The 25,192-nt window shown below is 39.0% G+C and overlaps 1 protein-coding gene and 2 long non-coding RNA genes across 4 annotated transcripts; all 3 read left to right on the top strand.

The window, feature by feature from the left end:
• The first annotated feature begins 50 nt into the window (after window positions 1–50).
• LOC144654313 (bone morphogenetic protein 1-like) lies at window positions 51–24,165 on the top strand. Of its 2 annotated transcripts, XM_078514412.1 has the most exons (8): window positions 51–182; window positions 2,074–2,124; window positions 9,546–9,944; window positions 10,496–10,858; window positions 12,419–12,835; window positions 14,640–15,062; window positions 16,242–16,649; window positions 23,205–24,165. In XM_078514412.1, exons 1-8 carry the CDS (start codon window positions 152–154, stop codon window positions 23,672–23,674), a joined length of 2,562 nt encoding a protein of 853 aa, XP_078370538.1. In that variant the 5' UTR covers window positions 51–151; the 3' UTR covers window positions 23,675–24,165. The 2 variants fall into 2 exon arrangements, with proteins under 2 accessions (XP_078370538.1, XP_078370540.1); XM_078514414.1 differs by lacking the exons at window positions 51–182; window positions 2,074–2,124 and adding an exon at window positions 2,819–2,935.
• On the top strand, window positions 5,572–7,021 carry LOC144654481 (uncharacterized). The gene is made up of 2 exons (XR_013570908.1): window positions 5,572–5,819; window positions 6,927–7,021. It is a non-coding gene; the product is annotated as an uncharacterized LOC144654481 (long non-coding RNA).
• Window positions 19,633–21,912, top strand: LOC144654496 (uncharacterized). The gene is made up of 3 exons (XR_013570918.1): window positions 19,633–19,850; window positions 20,345–20,384; window positions 20,970–21,912. It is a non-coding gene; the product is annotated as an uncharacterized LOC144654496 (long non-coding RNA).
• Window positions 24,166–25,192: the final 1,027 nt, after the last annotated feature.

The raw sequence follows: 25,192 nt of genomic DNA, 5'->3' as shown, positions 1-25,192 counted from the left end.
TAAGTCTGGGAACCAATCCGACACACTCTAATCCCCAGACCCCATCTTCTCTTTCAGCCGGGAAGGGCTAAGCACAAAAACAATCGGTAAAGTCTGACAACATGGGCGGCTATAAAGCTTTCGATTTCCCTTAAAATTGTGACATTTTTTCATGGATCACATCGTAGCCTGTATGATATTAGGTAAGATTGTCTTTTTCTTCAAATATAAATGTGGCAAATGATACAAACATTATTATTGCCAGGGCCACAGACTGACTTCGTGACACACGCTCATAATCATATTAAAAACCTCCGCCACAACCCGAAATGCGAAACTTTTTGAAATTGAAGTAAGCTTAATCTAGCTTGGAAGGTAGATTTTAAGTTAGTTTAATTTTATGTTGAGTAACTGTGCTTTTCTCGGAAGAGTGAAGAAAATCAGAACTGTTAATTTAGCAGCTTTAACTTTTAATAAATGTAAATGGCATTTTGGACGCATTTTGGACCTACGGGTGTATCAATGTTAAGTCGGGGGGGGGGGAAGGGTAGGAAACGGGCACAAAGGCAGAAATAAGATAAGAGATCAGATAACTTTATTTTAGGGTTGGATCTGGCAGCAATCATCTGCTCGTATTGGGGACTTTTGTCTGTTTTATGGACTAATTCTGGGACATATTTTGAACAGAAAATCTCAGCTAAGTTCAAATCCTCCGTTTATGCCCCGTCTATGCCCAGCCTCCCCCTGCCCCGTCTAGGTTAACATGCCTACAGTAAACCTTAGATGGTAACTAACTTCTGGTATCTTGTCTCAATTTTTTTTTATTTTATTGCAAATGGTTGGCCTGTCTTATACAAGGTTTTAATTACTTATCATCAATATCTTATGTTTCAAATCTAATGTCTTACAAACAGCACAACCCTGAAAGGTGTTGCAAAGAACTGTGAAGAAATCACAGTTCTTTGCATATTTTATTAAATAAAGCCTGAATGCAAAAGTCCCGAACTTTAATGTACAGATCTTCCATATTTTTATCAGAGCAGAAACAATCAAGTACAATTTAAATTGCATTTCCTGCTCTGTTTATTGACTATGAACAAAAGACGCCATTGTAATTCAAACCTCTGGACAACTGAAATTGTGTTTTCACCACAGGGTTTAAACTTAGCTGTCACACATGTTGTTTGTTTGTGAAAATATTACTTTTCATTCTTGAACTATTTAAAATCAATTCGTGAAATGTTAATGAACTAATTTACTAATAATTTCTAAGAAGATAGCTTGTGCCATAGGTTCAATTAAACGAGTTCGGCATCTCACTCCATTTAATATTTTAATTAAAGTTTATAGTAGCCTTATTCAACCACAATTTGATTATTGCAACATAGTGTGGGGAAGCTGTAACAAGGGTCTTTCTGAAAAACTGCTAAGGCTTCAGAACCGCGCAGCTCGTACCCTAATGTCTGCGAGCTATGATAGTAATTTAGATGATTTGTTCCGGACACTAGGGTGGGGAAGACTCTATTATCAAAGATTGGAACAGAAGTCTGTCCTAATGTATAAAACATTACATGGTATGACTCCTGATTATCTGAGATCAAGATTCCTATATCGTGACGATGTTAGTGCTTATCGTTTAAGGAATACCAAAAACAAATTAGTTCTTCCACAACCTCGAACTGATTATCTCAAGGAAAGTTTTTCGTACAGCGGAGCTCAGTTGTGGAACAACTTACCTAAGACAAGCAGGCCGATTTCAAATCTAAATTAAGTCGGCACAGTTTAAAGTAATATCTAAATTTTTGAAGTAAATTTTAGACACGGCCTCCACGAAAAGCAGACTTTTCTTTTTCTTTTTTTTTGTTAATATTTGAATTTGTTGTTATTAAATTTTTGTAGTTAGTTAGATAGGTAGATAGTCCAGTAACTTAATTGACTGATGGAAAAACTGTGTATAAATAAAGTTATCTTATCTTATCTCATCTAATGTACAATTGATTTTTTTATGTTAAATTGTTAATCTATCAATCTTGTTAATTAATTATGATATATGCTGACAAATTACTTTTCATTTATTTGTTTCTTATCTTAAAGGTCTAATATTGGTTTCCTGGGTACCAAGGAATACTTTTGCACAAAACATTAGTAAGTTGAATTGTTATTGATTAATGTCTTTTATTATATACCTCTTTTTGAGGTGATAAATTAATGGTTGTCAAGTGTCTTGGCATATAGGTAGAGGTTATATTCAATCTATATCTGATTATTTGTGCAGAGCTTTTATTACTACAGGATAAAACAGTGTTCAAGCCCCGGGGGGGGGGGGGGGAGGGGTACTCCATATAGTGGCCTATACGGGGAGGCTCCACCCGAAAGGGGTACCTTTTTCAGGTTTAAGGTATATAAAAGGGTAGGGATTTCACAAGTTTACAAGTTTAGGTATATGAAAGGGTATGTAAATCCGTCATTTAGGTTTTTAAAAGGGCCTTGAATTAAAATATTTCGAACAGACGCACTTTATGGCTATATTATTTTAATTTATAAAGCGCAACATGAAAATGACAAGAAAGCGTCCTGTTCTAAGTCTATGCCATGTCTTTTAGGTATATGAATTAAGTGGTACCTTTTTTCAGTAAAAGGTATACAAAAGGGGTACAATTTCTGTGAAAATGGTATATAAAAGGTTAAGGGGTAAGAGCTTGGGGCGGAGCCTCCCCGTTTAAAACTTTTTTGAGTGCCCCCCCCCCCCCCCCGGCTATTCAAGCTGTGTGGTTTAGGGCATAAAATACTTATTCTGGTCAATTTTATTTGTTTTATTGTTTTTAGACCTCTGGATATAATTATACCTGCCTTATTCGATTGGTTTAACATCAAATATGCGCAGATATCTTGTGAGTTGCGAAGTATTTTTCCGAGCCACGTAGGGGCTTGGAAAAATACCAAAATGGCTGAAAAGGTAAAACAAAACAAATCACCAAAACAACCAAAACCCATTGCAATTTAGAGCTACTGTGAACAGGCTAACTAGAGTGCCATATATATGGAACCAGAGTGCATAAAGGTGCACTTTGGTAATAAAGCCTGAAAAGCACTTCGGCTTAGCCTGTTTATGGTTAGTTCTCAATAAATTGTAATGGGTTTTGCTTGTATTGTGGGAGGCGCAATGACGTAATGGTTAGTGCGCTGGCCTCCGGATCGAGACTCAACGGTCCGGGTTCGAGCCCTGGCCGAGGTCATTGTGTTGTGTTCTTGGGCAAGACACTTTACTCTCATAGTGCCTCTCTCCACCCAGGTGTATAAATGGGTACCGGCAACATAATGCTGGGGGTGGGGGGGGGGGGGTACGCTGCGATGGACTAGCATCCCATTCAGGGGGGAAAAGAAATATTCCTAGCCGTTTAATGCTACAGAAACCGGGATAAGCTCCGGCAGTATGGGCCGCTTGGCTCGAGGCTTCCCTTTTTTTTTTTTTTTGCTTGTTTTGGTGAGTTTGTTTTCTTTTGCTTGTTTCGGCCATTTCGGTTGTTTCAGCAGTTTCATTCAGGTGGTTTTGTTGTGCTATTTTGGATTTTAGTACATTTTACATGCTTTTTGTGTTGACTATGCAAGGAGTGTGTGTGTGTGTAATAGAACACCCTGTCATGTGACCTCATCACTGATAGGAAATGGTCCTGAAACAAAATAGATGCAAGAAATTAAGACAGCGTGATGAAATTTGCGAGACTGCTAATTTTGAAAGCACAAGTGTTTATACCCTTGTAAAAATTTTACCGCGATCGCGGCGCGTTTTTGGCCGCCGCGATTGGCGCGATCGCGCCGCGATTCGCGCCGCGATCGGCTTGGATCGCGCCGCGATTTTGGCCGCCGCGATTGGCGCGATCGCGCCGCGATTGAGCTTGGATCGCGCCGCGATCGGCTTGGATCGCGCCGCGTTTTTGGCCGCCGCGATTCTCGCATCGCGGCGCGATGGATCGGGAATCGCGCCGCGATTTGGCTTGAATCGCGCCGCGATCGCGCCTAAATCTATAAATTTAAAAACAATTATCTTGGCGTTTTGCATATCGACAAAACAAACACACAGACTGTATCGAAACAACATCATTTATTTACAGAAGCTTACAGAAAAAGACGGCCAGTTTCGCTGCCGAGCACAATTAAATTTCGCAAAGCCGGAGAGCGTGATTGAGTCTTTAGTGTACAAGCAAATAGGTGAACAGTTCTTCTGTAAAATGTGAACAACACATACATAACGGCAACTAACCTTTTACTCGTGCTCAAGCGAAAGAAGATGCAATGATGTGATCTACCAAACGAGCGAACTATCTCTTGCATCTGCGAAGTAGCCGAACCGTCGAAGATGCGCTTTCTTTTCCCCGAAGCTTTTTTAAATAATACAACATCCCAAGCATCAACAGGTACAACTATGCATTGAATGGTCCTTACCGTCAAAATGTTTTCCTCTTTCCACTGTTCGAGTTTTGCATTTTTTTTATATTCACAGTTTAGCTGTAGTTCAGTCAACAAAGTCCATGACGAAGCGACGAAGCGCTAGCTGTTGAAATTATAAAAAAGCAGTCGCTCGAATTAACAAAACAAATTCTAGCAGTTTTCACAGAGACGCTATTCCCTCAAGTTAGGTCGCTTCTAAACTCTTGTTATTAACAGAAGCAGCTAAAAAAGAACACATTTTTCCAGTCCTGATTGTGAAGAGAAAACATACCAACTTTCTCGAAATAAAATTTCTTTTCTGCTTGGGATGGCGTAGCGATTGCGTGTACTATGCACTACGTGACCTAACTCAGCCAATCGTAACGCTCAGTTCACGACACCTTGCGGCAAAAGGCGGGAAAGGACTTCGATGTGTGTGGTCTACGATCGTGGTCTACGGGAAGGTAAATATAAAGCTCTAAAAAAAGCTCATTCTGACAGCCTCTTCGGAGCCACAATTAAATTAAATGCCATATAGAGGATTTTTCAATGCAAAAAACGCAATTGCAGCGAATTCCTGATTGTATTTGCATTTGAAGAAAATGGCCGACAGAAATTTGTCATTGGATTGCTCAAAGGTATTAAGGCTCCTCAAAGATAAGAAAAGAAAGAAACAAAGTGTTTGAAAAGATTAAAAAACGGACTGTTAAGAAATAAAAATTCTTATCTTTTAATTTATCTTTACTCATTATCACGCGCCGCTTTGTCGCGCCAGTTCGTCTAGACTAAAACTAAATAAAACTTTTCTCGTGGGAATCACGTCCTCACGGCTCACCGTCACGTAATAAAATGTTTTTCGACATTTTAAATCAAACTAGTTTTATAACTACTTTGATTAGTACTTAAAGTTTAATTCATCAATACAAGTCATGATTTGCGTTACGACCACAGCATGATTTGTGAGAGTTTCAAAGCATATTGACTTTCTCCCGGTGATCGAGAAGTGAGTTCTCGCCGGGAACACTTCCCGAGATTTATTGCAGCCCCCCAAATCGCGGTGCGGTGGTAATCAATCGCGCCGCGATCCCACTCATCACGCCGCGATCGCGACTATCGCGGCAATCGCGGCGCGATCGCGACATTCGCGGCGCGATCGCAACGGATGCTACTAAAAGTGGTAACGGGGAGCGGGGAACCGGGAACGACCGGGAACCGGGAACCGGAGTCTGGGAACGAGTGTACAGCGGTAATCCGTAAAATAATTCAAAATGGCGGACGAAAACACAGAAAAGGGACTGGGAACTAGTGTTCGAATTCGATTGTCGGAGCAAATCGACTTTTCGTGTGCTTTTGTTCGCTATAAAGGACTCACGAAGGTGCTGTTTAGGCAGAATTTTGGGACGAGTTGCAAGGTAGGTGAAGAATCATTGATATTTTCCTGGAGTTGTAAATATTTTTCCCCGATTGTTACATCCATAAATTTTCATCGTGTGCAATCTGGGCAAGGTAGACAACCTGGATTTTTGGTAGACTTTTTTAAAAGTTCGATGATCATGACGCAGCAATACTACGCGTACCAAATCAACTGTTCCACGAACAACCAAAATTTCTTTATAGGCAATCTTTTTTTTTTCCTGGGCTAAGCTATGTTCATGTGATACATCGTGGCGCACTGAGTATAATTTGCGCCAACGAAATGCCGAAGGCTGAAGACCAACTTTCATTACGAAAATAATCGAATGTGGGATGTTCCATTCTGGTGGATTAACCGAACTTCCATCCGCCGTGCATCTAAAATGCATGCTGATATCAGCTGCTGTTATTAAGCAACAATAATTATGAAAATTGCAGGAAATTTTTTTGAGTATTTATTTCATGATAAAGGAAATAGAGAACTTCTGTCACAAGGTTGCAAACCTCATGTCAGCAGGACATGCAACTGTGAATAAGAAATTCTTTAGACAGTTTGGCAATTTATACTATGGCAAGTGCAATTGTGAACCACATTGAATCTTAAAGAATGCTTAGTTAACACAAAGTTCAAGCACAATTCCTCACTTGGAAATCACCAATTTGCTTGTTGAAATACTTTTACAATGTCAATTTTTACCTTGTGGCCAGTAATAGAAAAGACAATCTCCAAATGAGTCCATGCATTAATTTCTAAAAATTTTTGTAACACCCCTCCCCAAACCACCAGTCGCTAATGCTATAATTGATTATGGAAACCAAGGTAAGCTCAGGCTTGATGGACCACTGGGCTCACACTCAGACTTAACCAACAGCTGTGATTCTGTAACCCCTATTGCAATCACGATACACATGTACGTCTCACAACAGATTGTGTCTTTTGCATGCTTCATCATTGGTTTTCAAACATGGCATAGTATCTTGGACTTTGCATGAAGATTTGTTCCATTTATGAAAAGAAAATAACTATTTGGTGATCGCTGTTCACCAGTTTATTGTATGCTGTTATATTTCAGCACACTGATCATAGCTGTATTTCATTTTTGCAGATCTGGCTCTTGCAGTTGACTAAAGGACAGACAACAAATAGAGACTAGTGTTAACCTACTGTAAAATGAAAATAAATTTGAAATTCTTTTCTTCTCATTCTGTCTGCTGATCATTTTGTGTTTTGTACAAGTGACTGGGGGATGTTCTTTCCAGCCCACAACTCTTGACAGCCTCCTGCAAAGCTCAGTGTGTTGCATTACGGTATATTTCTGTGTCATAGTTTGTTTTGGTGAATCTGTAAATGAATTCCAAACACTATGTGTTTGTACAAATTATCAGTAGGACAGCACAACACATCATTTGTGAGCAGTTTGTTATTTTTGGCATGCAACCAGTTTTATTTTTTTCGCAATGATATGAATTCAGAATGAATGCATGCAGTTGGGGAATGACATATACAGAAAATTAATATTCACAACATTACAAGGTTGTCTTTATTTCAATGTCCATCCTAACACTCGGTGGATGTTGCAAAAAGGTAAATCAGTGTAATTATACACCCCTGGAAAACTACAATTATAATTTACAGTACAGCATTAACAGCACATGTTAAATTTAATTTTTCCTTTTATGCAATACCATGATTACGAAGAAAAAGTGATTTTCAGGGACAATGATGTACACTGTGTTATACTGAATAGCATTTTGGAAATGCTACAAATATTCAGTGTTGCCTACAAAAATTGTTTGGTTCAAAAGCAAAATAAAAGTCACCATTCATATTACTATCTAACAACCTACAAATGCCAGAAAAAAGTTGTTTTTTAAGTCAAGAGATAGATGTACTTGGGAACTTTGTTAACGAGAGTGGGACAATACATAAATGTGACTAGCACGCAACAATTTACGCAGGTATGATCGATCGGATAACAAACCAAGCCAATATATATCTACTAATGTTACGCAACACATAGGTTCCATCCTGTCAAATGAAACCAATCCCGCAACTGTAGTGGAAAATACAGCATATTATGACTTACCCTACTATCAGCTACTATTCGACTGCATTTCAATAAAACATAATTTGATTTTCGAAATGAGGTATTTCGAAGCTATTGATCAGCGTGCAAGCTCCTTGCTCCCACAGCCGTCCTTTGCGTTGCGTTGTGTGTAAACGTGGATTCGAACACTGGCCTTGTTGAAAGATTCCTTCTAAAAAGAAATAAACATTCGAATTCTTCTTATAGCGATCGGCACGTCCACAAGTTTGCAAATGTCTGCGTTCGTCCGCCACGATCGGTGAACCAAAAGGCGGCTTCGGACCTTCCCATTGGCTGAAAGGCCAGATGGCCCTGTCCTAATATATTGGGATAATCTGGACTGGTAACACTAAGCATTTACCTTCATCAGTAAGCTACATTTTACTCCGTTTCTGTGTTTTTCGTCCGCCATTTTGAACTCTTATACGGATTACCGCTGTACACTCGTTCCCGGTTCCCGGTTCCCGGTCGTTCCTGGTTCCCCGTTACCACTTTTAGTAGCATCCGATCGCAACTATCGCGGCGCGTTCCCGTTCATTTACAATCGCGTCACGCACGATCGCGTCGCGATGACAACAAATCGCGGCGCGATCGCGTCAGTCGCGGCGCGATCGCGACATTCGCGGCGCGATCGCGGTAAAATTTTTACTGCCAGGATTTTATGTTTTTTTTTTAAATAATTAATGAATTTGTATGCTGCACTTGCCATCCAGCCTTTTTTTGCACAAATCATTCTTACCCTCAGACGTACAAGCAAATTCATACCCCCCACCATCGTACAAGAGGGGGGAGGAACCCCTCCCCAGAGGTTTCTTTCTATTAAGGCACAGCGAAATTATTTTGCACTGAGTAGAAAGCCCATAGCATTCTCTACAAGATGACATAACTTTTGTTGGTTGTGATGTCATATGACATCATGTGACGTCATTATGGCCGCCATCTTGGATCTGCCATGATCTTGGATTTCGCCATTTTCTTAGAAAGTCAGAAAATAACGGAAATTGATGCAAAATCAAGCCAGAATGCTTATGGAATGTGAAGATAATCAAATCGTGCAGTTCTGTCTCAAACACTGGAAAAATAAAGAAAACTGTTTAAAAAACTGATGATATTTGGCAAGACCGGCTTGCAATTATGACATTGTCATGGCAACATAAAAATTTCCTTGAAGCGATGAATGAACAGCTACTGAAAGTTTCAGCATTGAAGAGTAAATCCTCTTTTCCAAATTTCGAAAAAAGCTCAAGGGGGGGGGGGGGATTGGCATGCATCCACCCTCCCTGTATGTCCGAGGGTTAAGTAAATTTTTTTAAACTGTTAAACCACTTCTGATAAAAAATTAAATTTAGTCATTAATGATCTCAAGATTAGTAGCCTAGCTTTCAAATTTTGTCAATCTTTGCTCCGTTTTTCGTCTCCATTTAGTTCCACAGCCATTTTTTATGATTAACAAAATCATTTACATAGTTAAACCTGTTCCAGGCACATTTGGTTTGCAAAGGGGTTTTTGGCAAGGCAGCTCCAGATCCCCAGCTAACTGAACGGGGAGGAACAGGCCAATGTTCAGTACTACAACATCTTAACAGAATGACTATGGAATTAAAAGGTCTGATTTATAAAATTTGTATTTCTTTACAGCTGGCAGTTCCAAAGAGTTGTGTCTCCCAGGAAACATCAACAATAACAACCTGACATTAACTGGGTCAAATGGAACATTCCAAAGTCCACAGATGGGCTATTCGCACCCTTTGCAATGTAATTGGCTGATCACTGTTCCAGAGGGAAACATTGTAAAACTCAGCTTTGACAATTTTTTTCTTGTGTCAAGCTGTTACGAGGATTATGTGCAGGTTGTTGATGGAAATTACACTAACAGTAAGATTATACGAACATTTTGTGGTTTTCACTTCGACGATACTCCAAAGCACCCAGTTCGCTCAAGTGGTCAATACATGTTGGTCCGTTTTAGATCAGACTGGTTTTTTGGTGATTATAGCAGGGGATTTAAGGCTACATTCACAGCGGAAAATGAAGCAAGTAAGTGACAACTGTTCTTTTATAACGGCCATTAAATTAAATAAAAGGATCACTGTACTGTTACAGGGATTTTTCTGCTTTTCAGTAAAAAGCACTAAAATTGGCAAAGTACTCTGACTCATTCACTGACCGTATGCAGCTAGAACATTATGGTGAAGATATAAAGTAAATTGCTGTTGAAGAAATTAAGGGGGAGCTGTTACAAGTTATTAGCTCTTTTTCCAGGCCACAAGTTCAGAACTTACAGAAAAAGTCGGCTGACTTTTTCAAGTTGAGATTTTAAGTTACCGATGACATCACAATAATATCACTTGTTTATAGCTTCACTAAAACTGACATAGTAATTTTTTTACAAAACTGAACCTTTATTTGTAGATTTCAATATGTTTTCAGGCTCTTGAATTTTTGAAGCAAAGCTTGTGACAGTGTTCTTTTAATGTCCTGTCCAAGGAGAAAGATCCGCCCATTTTTCCCCAGGTGTTTTTTAGTTTGCTGTTCTCATGTTTAATGTCGATAATTAACTTTTTTACACATTTTTAATTACTTTGAAGTTTGTCCATATACCAGATTGGTGGTTAGTGCTGCATCCTACGAAAAAACTCTTACCAGCCCAAACTATCCCTCAAATACTGACAGTGGTTTGAACTGCAACTGGCTGCTTGAAGTTGACAATGGCCTTTCATCTGGTGGTTACATAGTGAAGGTGACATTCAGTGACTTTGCGGTGGAATGTGATGATGAGCTTAGGTTTTATGATGGTAACAGCACTAGCTCAAGACTTCTTGGATCATACTGTGGTTCAGCAACTCCAGAAGTTATTTATTCCACTGGCCGGTACCTATATGTCAACTTCCGTACAGACGACTATTATACTTACAAAGGGTTTAGCTTGAGCTTTTCAGCCGTTAAAGAAGGTGCAGTGTTGTAATAGATTATCATTACTCCCCAGCTGCTGTTTCTGTTATTTCCCTCTTACAGATATTTCTCGGTGCAATGGCCGGTGAATATCGCCTGTTATATTCCATCAGATATTTTTTCTCGCGTGTGATTGGTCTAAACACGTCACGTGACGCAGCCAAAATTGAAAATTATTTAATGAATAAACCCCTTCAGGCGGCTGGTATATTAAAGAATAACGCCCGAAGATAAAAGATTGTCCAAAAAATAAACAGTTGGCCGGAAAGCGAAGCTTTGAGGGCAACTGTGAAATTTTGAGGACAATCTTTCAACTAAGGGCATTATCCTCCAATAAACCCGCAAGCCAGAAAGGAGCTTTATTTAATTTCTAACCCTCCGATTAACTTCTACAACGCGCTTTATCGCAGGTGAATAGGAAAACCTACAGTGAAATTCGTGGCGTAAATGCAGTTGAAATAAATGCAAGTTGATTGGTTTACGTAAATTTTTTAACACTGTAATTTGTAGGTCGTGAAAAAATGGACTTGAAAAGGTGACTTTGTTCGTTTGATTTGTACTTGTCCATAAATCGGGCGACGGATATCAAATTGGAGGGGGTATGTTGACTGATACCTGTCGTCCGATTTTGTACCACGTGATGCGTTAATTTGTCCAATGACCGCGTGCGAAAATTAATCATCGGGTTACAACACTTGATATCCCGCAAGTGATATTCCGCTTTTTCCAAAGTTTAATCTGTTTTACGTTCGCTCGTTAGTTGTCAACGCATACATGTAAGTTATTAAATTAAATAGAACATTTTGAACGAACTAGCAACGTTTTTTTTTGGATGCCACGTAAAAATTAACTTTCACATTACGCTAGGAAAAAAGTTCCCCAGAATGAGCAACCCTGGCAAAAATATTTGAAAGATAATATACTCATTCGACAATAGCCTCTAGTAAGCTTCAAAAATATGCAGTAATATTTGTCCTTGGACATTATCTGTTCTTCGGCGATCACACTTTTTCTCGAGCTTCGTTCTCCGAAAACTGTTCACTGTTTTGGGAACAGATTATTTCTGCGGGCAAATATCAGTGTACATTTCGCTTCAAATGGAGGTTGTTGTTTATACGCAGAGCGAGGGTGATCGCCCCAGGCTTCTGGTAGAGAACAAAGGTGAAATGGTCCCGAGCAAGTGAGAGTTGATGCGAAGTTTATTATATAGCTTTTTTTTTTCCTTTTTTGAAAGTCATAATTAACTTTTCAAATTTCGATATAAAAATGAAACCCTAGCAAGAGGTTCGCTATCTCAGTACTGTTTGACTTCCTTATTCAATCGTTTCAGATAAGATTGACCGAACTTTTTTAAGATATCGACCAGTGCGTAAGCTAAGATTACCGCATGTAACTTTTCTATTTGTGTACCTAAGTTTTTTGTTTTTTGTTTTTTGTTTTAAATTGAAAAACAACACAACTTTTTTTGTTGCGGCACACTTTCTCTGAAACGGCTTGCCAGATGATGTTATGATGTTTTTTTATTATTATTATTATTATTATTATTATTTTCCTTACAGGGGAAGCCTCAGGAATATGTCGCCAATCAGATGGGGAAAATAAGGTCCGTAGGCTCAGTGGTTCTTCTGGTACATTCTTTAGCCCTGATTACCCATATCATTACCCAGATGATGTTAGGTGTGTTTGGACAATCTCCGTTCCTGCTGGCAAAGTTATTAAGCTGAGGTTTGAAAACTTTTACCTAGACTCTGAAGATTGCAAACGTAGTACAAAAGACAAAGATCATGTGCAGATACGCGATGGACAGGTCCTTGAAAGCAAAGAGCTTGCCCTTTATTGCGGATACTACGAGTTTATGGGTCCATCAGATGTTTATTCTACCGGAAGCCACATGACGGTTATCTTTCAATCCATCTCCGATGGTAAACAAAGCTCGAAAGGTTTTAATGCAAGTTTTGAAGCTGTAGACCCCCAAAGTAAGTATAACTCTTTAATTTATTGAGAGCGAGATACTTTCTTTTCGTCTGTCTTTCTTTTCGTCTATCAAATTTCATAGAATTTGATACTATTTTGTGCAAGCAGACTAAAATTTGTAACAACTAGCCAGCACGGTACATACCGTAAAATTCAGGTTATAAGCCCTGGGCTCATACAACTTCGTAAGGGGTTTTGGGTGGGCTTATAAGCGGAGGGGCTTATATCCGGGAGGGCTTATAAGCGGAATAATAAAAACGTTTCGAAACGAGCCACGGGAGTGTTGATCGAATTACGTTTTTAGGTTTAAAACACATAATAAAGCAACATTTAGCTCTGTTCAGTACTGTCATTCAGCAGAGAGGGGCTTATAACCGGATGTATTATTTTGTTTCCAGGTAGATGGGCCTATAACCGGGGGGGGGGGGGGTTATAAGCGGGGGGGCTCATAACCGGAATTTTACGGTATTTTATGAGTTGAGTATTATTTGTTCGCAGTTATTTGCAAGTGACTTACATGTGTATTGTCCCCTTAACCAATCAAAAGAACACTGTTAATTAAATCGCACGATAAAAGTTTTGTTGTTGTTGTTGTTGTTGTTGTGCCTTGTTGGTGTTTTTTGGCGCAGTAGTGAGTAATTTCCTCTCTTTTAATTATCCGCCTTTGATTTTTTTTCATTATCTTTACAGTTTTTCAGCGTAATCAAAACTTAAGAATGTCTCATTCTTTGTATTTACGATTCGTTTTTCTTACCTTGCCTTGGAGACAGAAAATTAGTTCTGGAAAACAATGTGGCAGATTAGAGAAAAAAACTCTAAAAAAATCCAAGACGGCTGATATTTTTGAAGCTATGACGTCATTTTGGCGCGATATCACTTCATAATTGAAACGTGACAGTCACGTGACAGTCAGATGTTTCACACACTCGTATTATTACCAGTGGGAACATGCAGAATAAGACAACGAGTAGTCTCTCATGTTTCACAGGGTCAGTCGAGTAGCCAAGCATACATGTGCGAAAAGGAGACGCAACACTTTTCGTTCGTGCGCGCTCTCGTGCTTTCCTATTCGACTGAAGTAAGAGACTACTTGTAGTGCAAGGAGGAATATGGTCAATGAGGAAAAAAAAAACAGAGAAATTTTTATGCTTAAAGCCCCAGCTAACCGATCAAACATTTTCGTCCAACATCATGTTGGCAGAGCATGTTTGACTGTTTAGCTGCCTCTTTCAACATTATGGTTTTCTATGTTTATCCATTATTTTGCTTCACGAGCAAATGTTTGATCGTTTAGCCACTGCTGCAAACAAAGCAAGCCCAAGTGGGAAAAAGCAACCAGGAACCGAATCCATGTGACGTTTCAGCGTCCAAAGCGTTATTTGGGCTCGCTTTGTTCGGTGTTTGATCGAACATTGTTTGCTCGTTAAGCCGCCTCAAGTTGTGTGCGATGGGCAGGAGAAACACAAGAATTTGCACGCGCATGCTTTATACACGTAATGACACACGCAACATAATTTTTGGTTTTGCGGTAAGTTGCTTGAATTTCGACCTAAACACCATAAATTTCTTACAGAAACTAAAGAAATACATTAAGTGTATCGATCAACCAAGCTTGTTCAAAAACAAGATTACGCCATCGAGCGCGAGCTAGCGCGCGCTGTGCATTTAATCAAAATATAGTAATTTGTTGGACGGAAATGGTTGATCGTTTAGCCGGGGCTTAAAGGTCTTGGATATGAAAATTTAACCGCTCTTTATTAAGAAATCGAATGGTGGTGTTTTTTAAAATTGGTATTTTGTTCATAGGTGCCACTTCCGATCATTTGTGTTTCTCGGGGAACGTCAACAATAACAATCTGAAAATAACTGCTTCACATGGAACTCTACAAAGTCCACTGAGAACTCTACACAGTTCACTTAGAGACTCCGTCTACCCCCCAGATCTGAGCTGTGATTGGCTCATCACTGTACCAGAGGGAAAGACGGTGAAACTCAGCTTTGAAAGATTTGATTTGGAACCGAGCTCTTGGTCAGGTAGATGTACAGCAGATTATGTGGAGATTCTAGATGGGAAGTACAATTATAGTGAGAGAAAAGGGAAATTCTGTGATCATCGTCCAGAGGACATTACCTCTAGTGGTCGGTACATGTGGGTGCGTTTCAGATCAGACTCTGCATACTACGCCTACAGTGGATTCAATGCTTCATTCATAGCGGAGGATAAACCCAGTAAGCCAGAAATGTTTATAACGATTAATGATACCGTAAATGTCCGAAAGGCCTCTACCTTTCAAAAATAGATCCAGATACAAAATATACATTACGGTTTGTATCAGAAACCCATAAGGGTTGAAAGGTGTAACGCGCGCGCACAGCGTTTGAATATTCATTTTGCTAAGTACCATATTTGGAAATACGAAGAATTTGCACGCGCATGCTTTATACACGTAATGACACACGCAACATAATTTTTGGTTTTGCGGTAAGTTGCTTGAATTTCGACCTAAACGCCATAAATTTCTTACAGAAACTAAAGAAATACATTAAGTGTATCGATCAACCAAGCTTGTTCAAAAACAAGATTACGCCATCGAGCGCGAGCTAGCGCGCGCTGTGCATTTAATCAAAATATAGTAATTTTGATTAGTTAAATGTTTCTCGTTGTTTTCCAAATATGGTACTTAGTGTAAACGAATGTACAAACGTTTTGTACAATCATAGGGAGTTACACGTTTCAACCCTTATGGGTTCTGTTTATATCTATCATGTTTTAACGAGATCAGGTGCAAACTTTTGCTCATGTAGTCTCTGTTGCATGAAATGTTAGCCAAAGGGGGCATTGTGGACATCAACATTATCAGAATTACAATGCCATGTACAGAAACGTGACAGAACAAACACGTGGTTGACGTTTTCCGAAATACCTGAATTCAAAGACGGCTCTCTTTTCTTGTGGTAATAAAGTATACCTGGTATACTGCGCATTAATTATTTGCTCTCGTTCAGTTTTTTTGGTTGCCATCGAATACAGAGTACCCAGTCGTTACTTGTTTTTTCGCTACGCTCGAACAGGTGGATGGGAAGGAGAGAGCGCTTTTCCTTCACCCTTTCCTTGATGCATTGTGCGCCGCTCGAAAAGCGAGAAAAGCGACCTAGTTTAGCAGTAGTCCGTCTGCAAAAAATGTCTATGCTAACATTTTGCAGAAAGAAAATCGCGAACAGTAAATCTTGCACGTTAGACTTTTTCTACCTGGCGATAATTTGCTGCACGTTTTGCTTTCGAAAATCAGACTTATGACATAACTTATAAACTAAAATAAGACCACAACAAAACATGGGAACCATGTGAATAAGATTTTGACCATTTTTGCATGGAATTGACAAGTATATGTATCTGTCCATATATAGCTGTAGGGGTACCTGCCAGTTCAAAGGAGGTGTGTTTCCCAGGGAATATCAACAATTACGACCTGAAGTTAACTGGCTCACATGGGACTCTACAAAGTCCACAGGAGGACTCCACGTATCCGCCAGACTCGAGCTGTGATTGGCTTATCACTGTACCAGAGGGGAAGATTGTAAAACTCAGCTTTGACAGATTTGACTTGGAGTGGAGTGAAGGATGTACAGAGGATTATGTGGAAGTTAGGGATGGGAATGGCTTAAATAGTGAAAGTAAAGGAAGATTCTGTGGCTTGACAGCTCCAGATGACATCCGCGCAAGCGGTCGATACATGGGGGTGGCCTTCAGGTCAGACTCGGAGTATTCATATTACGGGGGGTTCAAGGCCACATTCACAGCAGAGGATAAACCAAGTAAGTGAGAAATGTTAACCGTGAAGCAATAAACAGACTGTTCACAGTCCGCTATGGAGATCGATTGTGGAGTTCGACGGGCCGCTATTTTGGTTCCTAATTGGAGCAAAAACTGGGTAGAGTACAAAAAGCGCGGGGTAGCCAGGGTGCAGGCTGTTTATACTCGCCACAGTTTTGCTGGCGTTCAGGAACCAAGATGGCGGCACGTCTAACTCAACGATCGATTTCTACAACTTATCGGGAAAATAGGGAGCTGTGAACAGTCCAAGCAATAAACTACGTATACGCATTACTGTAGTTTATCGGTTCTATAATTCACAAAGAAATGATGCTATAGTCGTATGCTATAGGCAAGAAGTGTTTTACGATAATTTACGTTCGAGCCCAGTGGCCCATATGGCCAACTTTGCTCTCTTCATTCTACGGAAACTAGAGTCAAGAGATAGGAGTATTTATTTATTACTACCTTGTGGATGGGATACTTGCCCAGCCACTTAGCTCGATTAGCCTTAGCTATTTCTAAGTGACTGTGCTCTTTTTTATTGTTAATTTTTCTCTTTACATGTATTTACTTATTGTTAAACTCTTCTGGGCACGAAATAAAAGATTGTTGTTGTTGTTGTATACTCGTCCATTTCAGGGTTATCCCCAGTATTTAATTTGCTGGAATCACTGTGTTAGAGTAAAGTGTTTCGCCATCTGAAGAGCACAACAATAACCCCGGCCAGGGCTCGAAGCCCGACCACTCATTCCAGATATTAAGAGTACAATTGCGAAATATAATGTTGCGCCTCCCAGTAATTAAACTAGAAGCTGGAGAGTAGAGAATTACTCAAATGAAATTTTAAGTGATGAAAAACAACCCAGGATTTCTTTGTGAGCCCTAGAAAGGAAATTGGGGGCCACACTAGGCAAGGAAACATTACTTGTCCTTGATGGGATACGAACTCACAACCTCCGGATTACCGTTGCTCTGCTGACTAAGCTGCATGGCCCGACAGAAGCAGGTCGTGGGTAATTAAGGTGATAACTCGTGTGGTCCCAACATAATGCTCAGAAGAAAAATCCTGGGTTACTAGAGTTGATTTTCTACTTGCCAGGGTGGGGGCACGGAGGCGTAATGGATAGTGCGCCAGACTCCGGATCTAGCAGTCATGGTCGAACCCTGGCTGAGGCCATTGTGTTTTTGGGACGGCACTTTACTTTCACAGTTCCTCTCTTCACAGTCTGGAGTGTCACTTGAAGTGACTTGTGCCAATTAATTGTGAGGAGGATTATAGCTAATCTTATATAATAATAATAATAATAATAATAATAATAATAATAATTATAAAAACAATATATAATTATAATAAAAACCTTCCCAAAATCCTTTGCAACTGAAAAATCGTCAATGCCAAATAACTTGGTCAGTTTGAAGTCAGCAGGAGTAGTACGTCGTATAGAAATAACTCTTACCATAAACTACTTCTTGTATAAGTCGTAGGTTGATGACGTCATTAGTCACGTGACTTTGCTCAGAAGTTCGTTTTTGCTCACTGTGACGAAAATAGTTTATTACTAAAAAAGCAGTCATTGCAGTTTGAAGCACATTGGTGTGAGACATTTCGGACTGCCCAGGTACCGAACAAAATATCAAAATTAAGGGAGCAATGCACAATTTTCAAAAAATGGGAGTCTGGGTACAAGTGCGTATCTGGCATTGCATTAAATGCGAGGTAACAAGAAATTACATGTTGGTAGATACTTATATGTGAAGTAGTTTTTAATTAATCCCATTGTTATGACGTCATCGGTCACGTGACCAGAACGGATCACATTTTTAAATTCGCTTGAAAACTTTACTAGAACCTCTCTCTTGGGATCTTTTTGAGCAAAGTTGTAGTTTGTTAAATAGTGTTTTTAAAAATGGCCATTATTACTTTTTCGTGAAAAAGTACGGCAGTAAAAAATACAATTGAAAAGTTTGTTGGCTTCCTACTCAACGACCATTTGCATTTGAAATAAAAGAAAATTTTGCCAAAGGCTTGAGTGTATGCTCTTTATTATAGCGTTGTCAGTTTCTTTTCATTTTAATTGCTTTTCGCGAGATTGGATGTAATTTCTTTCGGACAAAGGAGTGGCGCTTGGGGAGAGTTTAAGAGGAAATTCGCCGGGAATTCGAGTAGTTATTGGACAAAATTATGTACCAAAACTATTTACACCTGATTGCAAGCTTTTGTGTTACTGCTTCAAATATCTTATCGAAAGAAATCTTTTCTAACAACACCAAACATCGAAAACAAAGTTCGAAGTTCCACTGAATTCCCATGAATCGCTTAAAAGATGTGAGCTTTTGCCCATAGCTTGTGAACTTTGAATATCATTTTCTCAGACTCTGATAAGAAATTGTTGTACCAGAACTATTTCCACCTTATTGCAAACTTTTTTGTTACTGCTTCAAATATCTTATCAAAAGAAATCTTTTCTAACAACACCAAACATCGAAAACAAATTTCGAAGTTCCGCTGAATTCCACTGAATCGCTTAAGACGAATTTACAAAATGGCTACACGTGAGATTTTGCCTTTACCTTGTGAACTTTAAAATTAATTTCTCAGACTCTGATAAGAAATTGTTGTTGGTGTTATCAGGGATAATTACTTACATCTTTACCTTTTATAAAGGGTAGGAAACAACGCAATAGGATTTAAATCTGATTGTATTTTTATCTGATTGTAATTTAAATCGGGTTTTTATATTTTTACTTTTAAATTTCAAATGTAAACGCACTGAGACGTTTGTAAAGTGCGTGCTAAGAACTGTTATTATTATTATTATTATTATTATTATTATTATTATTAAATTATTCTGGTACTTGATTTTTGTCCAACTTTAATAAATATTACTCGACTTCCTAGTGGATTCCGTCTTAAGCTGTGCCCCCCCTGCTTGCGGATTCCCCGTGGTCCGTATTGCGGGCGCATTTTCAAAATAGCGTCGATCGATCTAGTACGAGTGATTTTGCAATTTCGAGTTCTATAGGATAGTTTGGTCAAAGTTCTTTCTTCTTGACGCGATCACGAGTCCCGAAACAAAGGGTATTCGATATCCTTTATTTGTATTCCCGATACTGGAGAAGAATATGGAATGAGGAGAAACGGTGGAAGCTTTTCGCAAACATTTCTAACAGAAACTTACGGTGACCTGAGGTCACTTGAGGTAAGCGTTTCTCATTGTACTATAATTTCATTTTGAAGACTGGCTTAAGCTTATGTCTTCGGCGTTTATGTGAAGATTTATAAAAGTGCTAAAGATAGAATCGTACTAAAACTTAGCTCACTGGAATTAAAGCCGAGCTCGGCGATAAAAAAATAGATCTTGTAGATTTTGAGGCGATAGTGTCATAGTAATGTCACTCAGTTCGTCGAGGCATGTAATTGTTATTTATATTTGTCATCTGAATGTTCAGCTACTTCAATTTAATAAGAATCGCATCCTTTCATTATTTATACGTGAGGAAATGTTTGTCAAAATATTGACCATGTGGTCATTTCCGGCCGCAAAGAAATAAATGAGACCATTTCTGAAGTTTAAATTTCTATCTTTCCATGATGTGTACATGTATTGTATTGCCAGACATAGATTTACGTTTCTTTTGCATTTTTGTATACAGGTAATTTGTGGGATTAATAGAATGTCTAATTTGTAAACAGGATTTACAGAATTCAGAACTGAGGACTTTCTGAATTACTGGTGAGTTAAACTATGGATTATAACAAGTTCAGGTAGTTATTGATCTCTTCAGCCAATCTCAGCAATTCCCATCCTCCTCTCTACACACACTCACTACCTGAGACATTTTTAAAAGATCTACTTTTTGACCAGACATTTGCCTACTTTATAAAAAAGCTGTTTGACATTTTTTTAAGGCATGTATTTTCAGTTGTTGGATGGCCTTCAGTAGCATTTTAAACTACAGCTAGCAATGTAAAAAATTCAAATGAAGACTGACATTTTTTTCTGCAAAATTATGATTAATAAAAGGAAGGGTGCAAAGAAAATTGATTTCTTCCTGGCCTGACCCAGGTAGACTGTGCAAGGTGAAACCATTTATATGCTTACCCAAAGTCCCATGTTTCTCTGAAAAGATCAACAACAAAAAAATAAAAATCCATAAATATGTGGAAAAAATTATTGAATCCACTAGCCCAACATGAAAGCAGTCAGTTTTTTTTTTTTCACACACTGAAAAAGGCCATTCAATATACAGTCTGCATGCTGGAAAAATAGCAATTTCATCAAAATAAACAGTTTTGTTTGTTTTGTTTCTATTTACAGGTGACTTGAAGAGTGCAATGACATTCCTTTTAGTCAAAATGAACTCAAAAATACACATTGTGTTAATGTAATAAAATTGTCACATGATTGATTCCCACATGTTGCCAGTTTAAACCTGAATATACTTTAGTGACATTTATAGCTATTTATGTAATATGAACATCCCAGAACCCAATAAGGCAACATGTGAATACTGACACTTTATTACATGTAAGTTTTGAAACCATTCTGGGTTCATGACAAAACTATTTTGTTTTGGCATGATTGTAGAATACCCCGGCACTTTTTTTGCATAACTGAAATGACTGCCACCGCAGTCCGCAGTCACCATACAAATATCAAAATTTCATGCTGAACTGATTTTAATGTCACCGCAGTCCACGGTCCACGGTCCGACACAAAAAGTTTGGTGTTTAGATTGCCTGCCACCGCTGTCATAGTCACGCATTTCTTGTCTGCCACCGTGGTCTGCAGTCCCATAGTGAACACATGGGACAGAATGTTTTGTGTTTAGAGAGGCCTACTTATTCATTTTGGTTAGCCTAATATGCACTTTGGTTAGCCTGTTCACGGTTAGCTATCTATATTTGTAAGGGCAACACTATATATTGTTAACATGTAGAATTCTGGGTACACTACGGACTGCGATTAGGTTGCTTGCGGTTAGCCTTTATATTGTGTTCAGGATATCTACTGTTCTTAAATCCACTACGGGACTGCGGACCGCGGTGGCAAGCGATTAGAACATTTACTAGCATTTCTTAGAATCGACTACGGGACTACGGGCCCTGGTGGCAGGCGATTAGCAGACTTTGTATTATTTTCAAATAAAACACTACGGGACTGCGGACCGCGGTGACAGGCGATTATAACATTTACTAGCATTTCTTAGAATCGACTACGGGACTACGGGCCCTGGTGGCAGGCGATTAGCAGACTTTGTATTATTTTCAAATAAAACACTACGGGACTGTGGACCGCTGTGGCAGGCGATTATAACAATTAAATCCAATTTTGATCAATGGACTGCGGACTGCGTTATGAGTGAAATATAACTTAACAACAAAATTTCACTGCGGACTGTGGACCACGGGAGCAGACGAATAATGACGGGGTATTCTACAATTGCTCCTTTGTTTCAATAAAAATAATGAAATTACAGAGAATTTACGAAATTATTATCGCAGACCATAAATTTACTCTAGCACAGGCTAAAGTGTCTTCAATAGTGTAAAGGTCGGGACAAACTATGCGACAAGTCGCAGTGACAGGTCGCGGCGACAAGTCGCTCCATGTGTACTGCTTACAACTAAGTCGCTGCAACAAGGTGTTTGTTTGGTGCACAAGCAGCGAATTTGGAAGAGTGGGAATGCAAACTAGTTTTCCATATTCAATATGGCGAAAATACATGACGCGCTCTCATTGGTTAATTCATATTTTGTCGCAGCGATTTGTCGCAGACGTGTACACACGCTGCAACAACGCTGCTATCGCTCATTTTGTCGCTGCGACATGTCGCACAAATTCAATCCAGTTTGAATTCGTGCGACACATCGCAGCGACAAAATTCTGTTGCAGTGACATAGTTTGTCGCATGTCACACGAGGCGACTGTCACCGCGATGTGTTGCAGCGACGTGTCGCCTAGTGTGTCCCAACCTTTATGGCAGTTTAATTATAATGTGTGGTTCCAAAAATATCCATACCTATCCCAAGGATGGACCCTTCCGACCCCCTGGAACTTTCAGTTTAGCTTCATACTTTCTTTTAAAAATTTGGGCTATTGCGCCCTCCCTCCCCTTCGGAATTTCCATTGACCATCCTTGGGGTGAGTATGGAATTTTCTGGAACCGCACAATGCAGGCATTTACTTATGAATGTAAGCTGCAGATTAATACACACTAATCTATTTTTTTAACCTTTTCACATTTTCCTGTTTTCTATGGAATATATAATTATATATTGTTTTTACCGGTTTCACTTGTAATAATAATAATAATAATAATAATAATAATAATAATAATAATAATAATAATAACTTTATTTAAGTGTCTGGTCTTCTAGCTAGCCTTAAGCTTACTAATCGGGGACTAACTGTTCCTATTGTAGTTTCACCCTGTTTCTCGAGTGCTACGTCTGACAAAGAAAATTATATTTGAGAAGGAGAATACTTCTCTCAAGCTCTCTAAGTCATTTCGCCTGCTCATTTGCTTTTCCGTTCTGTATCTTTTTTCAGGCTCGAGCTCTACGACTATAATAATAGTCATTGTTTCTGTAGTACTCTTCTTTGCACTGGTTTGCTGTGTCGTGTGTGGCGCAATGCGGAAGAAGAAGCCAAACAACGATGCCGATGTTGCAATTCCAATGACGACATCAACGACTTCAGCATCTCGTACCACCCGGCCAGGTGTGGCTGAACATTCCCCTCACCCCTCCCGTCAGGCACCTTCTGTACCGGCGTTAAACCTCAATCCACTCCCTCCAGTTGGTTATGCTCCAGTCCCAACGAACCCAAAAGTACCTCCCCCAGCGTACCCGTATCCATTAGAATCACCACCACCCTACCCTGGAGATGAGTCAGCTCCACAATACCCACCACCAGGACAATCGTATCCATGGCAACAGACCAATAGCAGTGCTCCAGCCGAACCGTCTGCACCCACCGAGGGTCCAACCGAACCGTCTGCTCCCCCTGAGAATCCATAAGGTGTTGGTGGACAGCTGCAGTCAATGTTTGAAAATAACATTTCATTTTTTTTATCTAGTGAAGTCCTTAGCCAGAAAAATATTGTTTCTGCTCACTCACACGGAAAGATAAAAATATTCCACATCGATTACACGCATTACAAAGATCTTAATTAGTTAAATACCATTACCTGCCAGTCAGTAGGGTCTAAAGCACTGAAGTGCGCAAATAAAGGCCCTGTGGTAAGTGCCGTACGTGGATAGTTATGTTACGAAATGATATTAGAACTATTTATAGGAAACCTGAAAATAAAAGCCTGCGTCGCAGCCGGACGTGTCACAAAACCTCGGTATATACCAGGGCTTAGTTCGTCTGCTAGAAAATATCAGCTAAAGAAGATAGAGAAAATTGCTGGGTAGTCATCACGTAGAGAACGGACGGTATAAGATTAGGAATTTTGAAAAACGATAACATCATAATGATTTCTTTGTCTGTTTATTTATTTATTTATTTATTTATTTATTTATTTATTTATTTATTTATTTATTTTCGTTTCCTCTCGTTTTCCTGACGTGAAAAGAGTCTTTGGTAGATCAGAAGTTAGAAACATAACTTTCTTTGGGCATTTTTTTTTAGAACGTGCGATGTTTGCTGCAACCTCGTTCCGAGCACCCTGTACGTTTAGTATGTTGTGGTTCAATTTTACCCTTGAGACAATCTGGTATTTTCCTTTGTTTTATTGCCATTATCACATATTACGATAGCTCAGAACAAAAAAGTTTACATCTTTTTTTATTTTTTTGTCTTTTTCGGAGATATTTGCTGCCAAAGCTTCTATGTAAAATCCGAGATTTAAAAAAAAACTGATTCCGGCATGTATATACGTATGAAAAAGGAAATACCAAATTGTACCAATGGTAAAATTGAACCACAAAGTTTTGTATATAGCCAACTGGTCAGCCTCCCGCCAGGTTGGATTTTCAACAAGTTTCTGTTCTATTTACAATATTTGTCGTCTAATTCTGTCTGTAATCATACTACGCGACCGTCCGATTTTGATAGACACTCGTATGATTACTAACCGAAATGGACTGCACTGACTCAGTCGGATTACCATCTGACTTTAATAATAATTAATAATAATAATAAAATAATTAAAGTATTTATATAGCGCCAAAATCCACTAATTGCCCATGGCGCTTTACAATAAAAAAATAATTAAATGATGTAAAAAGTTAAAAACTCTAAACATTTAAAAACGGATATTTACAAATATAAGTTTAAATGTATCTAAAAAATAAAATAATTAAAAAGCCTGTTTAAAAAGGTACGTTTTAAAATTCTTTTAAAACATGTCAGTGGAAACACTAGACTTGCCCCAAGTCGCTCGTTTTTTCTTTGCATCTATAGTTACTTAAATAAAATCGCTTTGAAATCAAGCGCGAAAGACCACTTGAGTAAAATCGCCTTTTAAAATCGCGCGCGAGAGATCGCGCGGGATTCATTTCTGTGAACGCGCACGCCAGGAAAAGAGATGA

The sequence above is a fragment of the Oculina patagonica genome, chromosome 5 (assembly GCF_052425735.1).
Source record: "Oculina patagonica isolate OP01 chromosome 5, crgOcupat, whole genome shotgun sequence".
NCBI lineage: Eukaryota > Metazoa > Cnidaria > Anthozoa > Scleractinia > Oculinidae > Oculina > Oculina patagonica.
This window is presented reverse-complemented; position numbering and strand designations above follow the sequence as displayed.